Raw genomic sequence first — 10152 nt, 5'->3', positions numbered from 1 at the left:
GAGTTATCCTTTTCCCTTGGAGGAGAAGTATTTTCCTGCTTTCCAATATTTCTTGTGGTCCTGCAGCGATTTCTAGTCATCTGGTTGATGGTCAATTTCTTCCCAAACTTGGAAATTCAATCTGAGCGTTGAGGAGTGTGGAGAGGAGAAAAAAAACGATGATAAAACTCAATACAACTTAAAAAAATTAATATTTTTAAAAAATTTCAGTAAAAAAACAAAAATTGGAAAACCGCACAGCATGCACACTGCGCAAAATTTTAAAAAGCAAAAATTTAAAAAAAAGAGAGGAGACAGAGACCGAGACAGAGGTAGAGAGAGACAAAGACAGGTACAGAGACAGGAGGCCTGGAAGGGGGTCTTCCTACCACGTGAGTTTTGTGTACTGGAGGTCCAATTATCAGTGGGAAGTCTTGATTTCTGTTCCCCCACAATGGCTAGTTTGCAGAATCCATGAGGCTGTGTCTTCAAGAAGGCCTCTTCCCTTTGCCTCTCAACGTGAGTTTTGTGTGCTGGAGGACCAATTATCAGTAGGAAGTCTTGACTTCTGTTCCCCCAAAATGGCTAGTTTGCAGAATCCATGAGGCTGTGTCTTCAAGAAGGCCTCTTCCCTTTGCCTCTCCTCAATATTATTTTTAATCCTACCTATGGGCCTCTAGTGTCCTTCTGAAACCAGAGTCAATCTAAGAGAGGAAGCAGTCCATGTCAAAGAATAACAAGTTTTCTTTGCAGAAAGATCAAACCTCACTGTAGTAAGACCCACCTATTTCCATTAATCAAAGACAAATTATTAAAATTCCATAATTTACAAAAACCATAACTGATACAAACAAATTACAAACAATCCACAACAATTGATAACTATGTATTTCTGAAAATAAAATTTCTATGGGCAGAGAGACAAGATGGCTGTGATATCATGAAGATGATTAACATGGCTTAAATTGGTCTGATAAAAATGGTTTAGAAACCAGCAGACTATGTCATAACGAGGAATATTTTGTGTCCTGGAGAGATTTAGTGATAGGCTGATACCAAGATGTGACCTACTTTCCTCATGATAGGGCTGCCACTGGATAGTACTTTAATTTATCAATAAGAGAATGGTCCCAAACTGAGGCCGTTTCTTTATGTAATCAAAAAAACGAAAGATCTACAGAGCTGAAAGCTATACTATTCTCTTCCCATAAATAGTATACGAAATAGTAACATCAATTTTTTAAATAGATTTCTATTAAAGGTGTTTGCTACTCAAAAACCTTGTCGGTGTATTTATAATGAGTTTAAGCATTTATCCTTTAAAACAAATCTAAACAATAGTTGCTATGATCCTTACTAGTTACTAAAGGAATGATAAGTTTCTGGTCTCGCTGGATTTTTAATTTTCTTCATAAAGATAAAATTGACTATTAAGAATTTTTTTCAAGACTGTTAAAATAGGAATCACTGTACCAGCTGATGGTATGGTATTTGGGGTGGCTGGACCCACATGGCCGATTGTGAACCCTGGACCGAGCAGCTTAAGGGACATGCAGGGCACATATGCATGCATGCCCAAAGTACCAGGAGGAGAAACAAAGAGAGGAGATTTTTGCATGGCCATCCCCCTGAGAGGTGCTTTCACTTCCTATCTCTCTCTCTCTCTCTCTCTCTCCTGAGAGGTGCTTTCACTTCCTCTCTCTCTCTCTCTCTCTCTCTCTCTCTCTCTTGTGAGCACATATGCTCTATAGAAAAAAATTTTAAATGCAGAAATCATTTATGAAATGGGAAATAGAGAGGCTTGGTTTTTAGTTCCTTCTATTTAATTTGCTTAAAAAAAAAAAAACCTGATTAGTCTCATAGTTTCTTGCATTTTTTAGATTCCATGTTCCATTAGTTCCCTATTGCCGTGTAACAACTTACCTCAAACTTAGCAGCTTAAAACAATGCATCTTATCTCCTAGAGTTTCTAGGAGTGAGGAGCCCAGAAGAGTTATCCTAGTAGTCTGACTCAAGGTCTCTAACAATGAGAAGTCAAGAGGCAGGCTGGGGTTGTAGTCATCTGAAAGCTCAGCTTGGGCCAGAGAATCCACTTCTATGCTCACTAACAAGCCTCTTGAACGAAGCTTTATTCAGCCTCAAATTTAGCAGCTTAAAACAATGCATCTTACCTCACCGAGTTTTTAAGAGTCAAACGCCCAGAAGGAATTAGCCTAGTAGTCTGGTTCAGGGTCTCTCACAAGTGAGTAGCTGGGGCTGCAGGTTTCTGAAAGCTCACCTGGGGCCAGAGGATCCACTGCTATGCTCACTAACAAGCCTCTTGAAAGGAGGCTTCATTCAGCTCTTCACCAGCTATTGGAAGCCTCTTCATAGGACTGTGCGCAGCAAGGCCACAGGCTTGACCCAGAACAAGAGAAGGGAAACAAGATAGAAGTTACAGTGCCTGTTAGAACCTGGTTGTGGGAGTGTTTACCATCACTTCTGCTATATTTTATTAGTCACACGCCAACACAGGAGCAAGGCAAGAGGAACTATACAGGCTGTGCATCCCAGGAAGAAGGGATGGGAGGCCAATTTGGAGGCTGGCTACCCCAGTTGTGATGATATAGATATTTTTGCCCACAATATAAACTTACAGAAGAGGCATGCATATACACAGGTAATAGAACTTATAGTGAAATATATTTTCTTTTCAAAAAGTAGAATACCATGATAAGCAAGTTGTTTAATGTCATAATGTAATTGTTGCCACAATATTTGTTCTCTTTAGACTGTTATTACTAGAGTTTGGTGACATTTTGATAATTAACATAGTATTTGTGAAGCTCCATTTAAACAATTGCAAAGCATCAATCAAAATGTCTATTGAATCAATGATTGACAGCATGTTCTAGCATATAGTTTATTTCAGAGGAACAAAATTGCATTATTTCCTCATGCCAGTAACCAAAACCAAATTAAATTAAATTACATTAAAATGAGCAATCCATATCTTTTATTCCAAGTTATTTCTTAAAACTTTTTTCGGGGTATGTTATAGGCATCTTGAGAGTTTGTCAATTGTTTCCTTATAATAAGACAAATTGAAATCAATGTTGTAAACAATAGATTTGTATAGATTGAACATTGAGAAAATATGCTTGGGCTATAATACCTAGTATAACTTGTGTTTTCATGTTGCCACAAACAAAAATATTTTGTTTCCTTATCAGTTAGCCCTATAAACCCACATTTGGGCAATGTCTTGTATCACTGATAGTCTGGTGCACAATCTGTTGGGTTGTCAGGAAAGTCATGATGCATTTTTGCATAGAAAAACAGAAAAATACATCATGACTTTCCTGGCAACCTAATGTTTTAATTTTTTTGTATAAGATGCTAACCATTCTTCACATGTTAGTGTCATCTAAAAATGTAAAACCGCATATTTTAGATCTAAAGTGATCCTTGGAAATTGGCTAAGGCAACTGGACCCCACGTGACTTGACCACATAGTTCAAGTCCCAGACCCAGTGGCTTGAAAAACACACTGGACATATGTGCATGCGTGGTCAAAATCCCAAGAGGAGAAATGGAGAAGAGATTGTAGGGTAGCCAGCCCTATATGAGGGGCACCTTCTTGTTCTTTCTCTGTCTCTCTCCAGCAAGCACAAGCTCCCTCTAGCAAATTTTTTTAAGTGTTCCTCGTTTCTTCCTTCTTTTCTTCTTTCTTTTCTCTTCCTTTCTTTATTTTTTTCTTTCTATCTTGACAAAGAGGCAGAACGAGAAATATAGGCATCTTCAATAGGATCTCACATTGTAATCCTTTCTCCAGCCTTCCCAGTCAGCCAGGATCACATGTATACACATGTAAACCTGGTATGTACAAGCTGACCCAGGAACTGAACCTTGATCTTCCTTATGGCTGCAGCATCTCGTAGCATTGCACTGCCACTGCACCACCATGTCCAGGCCTGTTCCTCATTTTCGAAGAGTTAGGAAATATTATACTCAGTGGTGCAGCTTCCTCATGCTTTGTGTCTCATCTTTAAAAATGTAATTAAAATTTAGGATCTAGTAACAATACACAGCAGTATTAAATTATTGATCTGGATCCAGTGTATTTAATCTCCAGAAAATTCCAATATCAGCTGATACATGATGGTTTCAAAGAGTTAGAAGAATAGAAATCGAAGACAGATGTCGGATAGGCCAGTCCTTTTGAGGTTCTTCCTCCCCCTGCTACACACATACACATACTGTCTGAAGTTAATAATGCTTCTATTTGAGAATTTAACTTTCTTCTTAAAAACAAGAAGGCATTTTTTTAAATGATCAAGGTTAAAAGTAGGAGCCATCACAAATATAACACACGTACATACAAGCACACTCAACCACCTAAGTGTTAGAGCTTATTATGCTTCAAATCAAGATCATATTGCAAAGTTTAATTCTAAAGTAAAGAATTTTGTCTTTCTTTTCATTTGGCTTGTGGAAATATAATACATCATAGAGAGTTTATCTTAGCCAAAGATTATCCTAAGCGTGAAGCCAATTCCTTTCTCTGACATTAGTCCCAGCTAATTTACACAAGAATTATTCAACTTAGACAAGCTTGAACCAGCCTTGAGTGACTGAGCTAAATTTTATTTCCTAAGTTTGACTTGCAGTATCAAAATTAGATATTATCCAAGTCCATTGGCTAGAATATGCATAATTATGGTTAGATAAGTTTTTTAAATAAAATCTGATTATTATTCAGGACTTTGTGATCTTGCTAATAATTTTAATTAACATTTTGATTCCTACATGTTACCACTGAATTTTTCATTTAGTTTAATTTGAGAAGAATCATCCTTGTTTTCTTTTATAAGAAAGTAACTTCAACTTGTCTTTTCTAATTTTTTGGTAGTTTCTCAATTCTTAATCATTTGTCTACAGAGAATTTCTACAAATTAATCCTCTAGGATATAGCTTTTCTTAAGCAGCAGTTATGGGAACAAATCAGTGTTTAATTAAATAAATTGCCTTCTTTCACTGTCTTCTTCTCTTATTATTGCTTTATTAAATATTTTTTGTAAAGCCAACCCCCAACTTCAGCTTCCAAAACTCTGGCCTTTCAAGATAAGCTATTCTGAATTTTATCTCTATGTCTAATAAAAAGCTTGTTTTGATTATCTACTGGTTTATAACTAACTACCCCACAACTTAGTGATTTAAGACAATCATTTCATTATTTCTCATAATCCTAAGGGTTAACTAGAGTTCAGCTGGATGGTTCTTCTACTGGTCTTAGTCGGATTTTTATGCAACTTCAACCTATCACAGATGGGGCTGGAATAACCACAACAACTTCGTTTTGTCCCTTTGGTGGGAAGGCTGGGCTCGGCTGGGACATGGGACAATTGAGCCTCTCCTTCTTCACATGACCTCTTGACATGGTCTCTCCAGCAGATTAGCTATTATTTTGCATGGCAACACAGGGCTTTCAAACAGGCCGAAGCGGCAGCTCACAGGCCTTCTTAAGGCTGAGTCTCAATCACTTCTGCCATATTCTACTGTGAGTACATTTATAGGGCGTGAGTACTGAGGGCATGGTTCATTGGCATCTGTCTTTGGAGAACAGCTACTTACCAGGATTATATTTTTCTTTCCCTCTACTAAAATCTCAATTTCTTTCTACCTTTGTTTTCAGCTCCCTGTGTCTCTGGTGGTTTGCCTAAACCTACCAATCTCACCTTCTTATCTATAAACATGAAGAATGTCCTACAATGGAATCCACCGGAAAGTCTACAAGGAGTTGACGTCACTTACACCGTGCAATATTTTATGTAAGTTGGTGCTCTTCCTTTTTTTAATTTATAAACACAAATGCCAGACTCCTGTTAATTGTGCAAAAATAAACCATTTATGGTATGAAATAAGTGTTTGGAAAACAAAAAAGTTTTGGATATTTTAAATTTTCTAATAATGTTTTGTTAAATTAGAAAATGCTTCATGGAGACAGAAGCATTGGGTGCTCAGGCAAGGGGACGTTATTTATGTGAAGAAAAAAAGTTGGTCAAAATATTATTTGGTGGCTGAGTAAACAAGACAATCCATCATCCCCAAATTTCTAAACTTACTATAGTTACAGAATTTGTGAACATGACTCTAAAGGTAACATGATAAAAAGTAAAGCTCAAAGAGACAAAGCAGTGAAAGAAGAGATTTTTAAGACAAAAGCGAGAACTTCTTTTTTTAAAAAAAGCAAGTGTGCAGAGCTTAGAGAAAGTTAGAAAATAAAAATATTATATTAAGCATTCTGGATGGAACCACCATCTTCCAGTAACTAACCAAAAAGAGACAGACAGAGACAGAGAGAGGGAGAGAGAGGGAGAAAGCAGCTCTTCTGGGGCACGGCCATGCCACAGTATTGTCTCCATTTCAGAATTTTGGGTACACATGCACGTGTGCCCAATGTGTTTCTCAACCTCCAGGTCCAGGATTCAAAGTACGTGGTTGGCTGGTAGGATCTACCTACCCTAACTACCACACTATGGGCTGGCTCCTACTAGCCTTATTTTTGATGGAAAGGAATAGAATGGAATAATATGGAGTAACATGGGATAGAAAGTAAGTGTAACATTATCCTTACATAGCATGTAAAATTTGGATTTTATCTTGTAGAATCTTTTTTTTAAAGTATGTTAGATGTATGTATGTTTTGTGAGCTGGGTCACAGTGAAAAATATGTGGTATTTTTAGCATTTATTTATTTGTTTGTTTGTTTATGAGACAGACAGTGAGAGATACAAGCATCCCCAACAGGGTCTTCTTACCACAATTCACGCTCTCCCATCACTGTCTCAGCCAGCCTGGATCATGGGCGTGCATGTGTGCCTGACATGCTCAGAGAGGTCCCAGGACACAATCCCAGGACCTTTCCCATGAGGGTCAGTTGCATTACCATGGCACAACCTCTTGGCCCTGAAAATATAGTTCTTTCAATGGATCACAGTTAAAGCAGTTTGTACAGACCAGCACATGGTGTAATGGTCACATCACTGAACTTTCATATTGTTGACAGCAGTTCAAGTCCTGGATCCATGGCTTAAAACTCACATGGGGGGGACCAGCAGTTAGTGTAATGGCTATGTCTCTGGACTCCCATGTAGTCGACCGTGGTTCGCGTCCCGGACCCAATGGCTTAAACTCACGCCAGGCGCGTGTGCGTGCATGCCCAAGATCCCAAGCGAAGAATGGAGGAGAAGGGATTGTGGCGTGGCCATCCCCCCAGGGAGTGATTTCTCGCTTTTTGTCTTTGTCTCTCTGGCGATCACCTGCGTCCTAAAGCAAAAATTTATTTAAAAAAAAAAAAAAAAAAAAACAGCTTGAAAGCCATAAGCAATGGTAATCACTTGGATGGAGAATCTGAATTTCAAATGTCTCTTGGCAAGCTATGGCACTTATGAAATGGAAGACATTTACTTTCAGAAATCTGTTGCCGCATTCTGAAGAGACACCTTATTTTCTCCTCTTAAGACACACTTTCTCCTTCACTTTTTTCCTTCCTTTTTTTTTTTTGGAGAGGTTTTCACTATAGGGCGCTTGCGCTCGCCAGACAGACAGAGAGAGACAGAAAGCGAGAAATCACCCCCCCAGAGGGATGGCCATGCCACAATCCCTTCTCCTCCATTCTCCTCTCGGGATCTTGGGCACGCACGCACACGCGCCCGGCGTGAGTTTTAAGCCACTGAGTCTGGGACGTGAACCGCGGGCAACTACATGGGAATCAAGCGACATAGCCATTACGCTAACTGCTGGTTCCCCTCCTTCACTTTTGTAATACCTGTTTTTCCTTTCCTTCCCTTTTTAGCTATTTCCAAATAGACTTTGTAGCCAGCTTATAGAGTGATGCTCCCCAAATTTTCTCCTAGACTTTGCTTTATCTCTATGGATAGAGTTTCTCAGCCTATGACTTCAATGAGCAGCTTTACACCATGAACCCCAAGATCTTTGCCTCCCACTCCCCCTTGTCTCCTGAGCCTCATGGCCTACAGGCATCTGCCTGTCAAAAGCTCTGATACACTTGGGAACCAGCAGTTAGCGTAATGGCTATGTCGCTGGACTCCCACATAGTCGACCGCGGTTCGTGTCCCGGACCAGGTGGCTTAAAACTCACGCTGGGCGCGTGTGCGTGCGTGCCCAAGATCCCAAGAGGAGAATGGAGGAGAAGAGATTGCGGCGTGACGGAGGAGAAGGGATTGCGGCGTGACCATCCCCCCTGGGGGGTGATTTCTCGCTTTCTGTCTCTCTGTATCTCTCTGTCTGTCTGGCGAGCGCACGCGCCCTACAGTGAAAATCTCTCCAAAAAAAAAAAAAAAAAAGCTCTGATACACTTCGTATACCCTCCTCCTATACCTTCCCATTTCTCAAACCCACTCTTCCATGTTCCTTATGTTGGTAAATATTACCAATATTCCACCATCTGCCCCAGATGGAACGAGACACCATCCTTAGTACGTTCATTTCCCGTAGCCCTTGTAAACATCACCAAATCCTATTGCCTAGTATTTATTGCTTTTGTTCTGGCCTTCTTCATCTCATCACCACCGTTCTTGTCCAAGCCGCCCACATCTCCCACCTGGACCATTGTAGTGTCCTCCCAGCTGCTCCCCAGGCTGCCTCTCCCACCCCGTTACATTCTCCATGCTCTCACCAGAGGTAGCTTTCTAGGACTTGCGTCTCATCTCCCAGCGTTGCGACTTTAATACTGTCAGTAGCCTTCTGTGCAACCATTCTCTTTCATTGGCTCATTATATGACACTGAAACTCCTTTACTTTTTCTCCCTTCCTTCTTTCCTTCCTTTCTTTCATGGGAGAGGCAGTCACTCCCAATAGAGTCTTCAAGTCGTTCACCGCCAAATCTCAGCCAGCCCAGCTCACAGACATGCACAGGCACTCCATGTACAAGAGACCTCAGGACATGAATCCAGGGCCTTCCCATGTGGATAACCTTTGTGCCACTGTCTTACCCCTAAAACTCTTTGCACCTCAGTCTCTCATATGCAAAAAGTGCTATAAAAAAAAATGTGTCCCCCCTCCCTATTTGCTATGGTTACTTATTTTTAATAAAGGAAAGGAAAAGTCAGTATGAGCAACCTAGTCAATACCATCATCATCACGGCAATTTCTGAAAATGCAGATTCGAGCATTTCCACCCTAGTGAATTTTCCTCAGAATATTTGATGCCTTGCAGACTTAAAAAATTTTGCTACAGGATGTGTGCACTTGCCAGAGAGAGAAAGAAAGTGAGAAAGCACTCCCTAGGAGGGATGGTCATGCCATAATCCCTTCTCCCCCATTCTTCTCTTGGAATTTTGGGTGTGCACACACATGCCTGCTGCAGTTTTCAGACAGCAGTGCTGAGAAACCACACTTGAACCACATAGTTGGCCACGTGGGATTCAGTCCCCTTAACTACCATGCCACCAGCTGGCCTAGACTTTCATTTTATGAACATATCAAGAAAAATTTGCTTCCAAGAAAAAAAGTAGTAACTCTTTTTTTCTTAAAATGATCCACTACGCTAAGGGACCAGCAGTTAACGTAATGGCTATGTCACTGGACTCCCATGTAGTCGATCGCGGTTCAAGTCCCAGTCACGCCGGGCACGTGTGTGCGTGCCCAAGATCCAGAGAGGAGAATAGAGGAGAAGGGATTACAGTGTGGCCATCCCCTCGAGGGGTGATTTCTCACTTTCTGTCTCTCTGTCTGTCTCTGTCTTTCTGGTGAGTGCATGCGCCCTATAGCAAAAACCTCTCCCACCCCCTCCCCCCAAAAAAGAAAAAGAATCCATTAAGCTGGCCTATACATGGTGGAATAAACTTACGTGGTAATTACAAGAAGAACTGATCATACAACAATGTAAAAATTCTACTGTAGCCAAAGAATTAAAAATAAAATGCATGCTTTTGAAATGTACTATCTACATTGTACTTCACAAAAAAGAAAGGTGATTACAGAAACTCTGACTCATGTTCCTGACAGCTAATGAAAAAAATTGCCGGCAGCAAAAGTGGATTCTTTTTTATCTCAATGACAGGTGCTTTTGTTTTGCTGAAGAGAAGGTCTTAAGTTCCATTCAGTTTTATATAATGACTTTTTTTTTTTTTTGGTAAAGCATAAAGGGTCCCTAATTTTTACTTCCAC

The 10152-nt window shown here is 40.1% G+C and overlaps 1 protein-coding gene across 2 annotated transcripts in view; it reads left to right on the top strand.

The window, feature by feature from the left end:
- Positions 1–10152, top strand: part of IL20RA (interleukin 20 receptor subunit alpha) — a 44037-nt gene that overhangs the window by 19790 nt on the left and 14095 nt on the right. The window contains exon 2 of one of the 2 annotated variants that reach the window (XM_006144354.1): positions 5654–5789. In XM_006144354.1, the coding sequence (XP_006144416.1) occupies positions 5713–5789 (77 nt within the window). In that variant the 5' untranslated portion in view covers positions 5654–5712. Of the gene's footprint in view, positions 1–5653; positions 5790–10152 lie in introns of those variants that run through there. The other variant, XM_006144355.2, reaches the window with a different exon arrangement.

This window comes from Tupaia chinensis, unplaced genomic scaffold (genome assembly GCF_000334495.1).
Source record: "Tupaia chinensis unplaced genomic scaffold, TupChi_1.0 Scaffold000117_2, whole genome shotgun sequence".
NCBI lineage: Eukaryota > Metazoa > Chordata > Mammalia > Scandentia > Tupaiidae > Tupaia > Tupaia belangeri.
The sequence above is the reverse complement of the archived record's forward strand: the minus strand, read 5'-3'. Positions and strand labels throughout refer to the sequence as shown.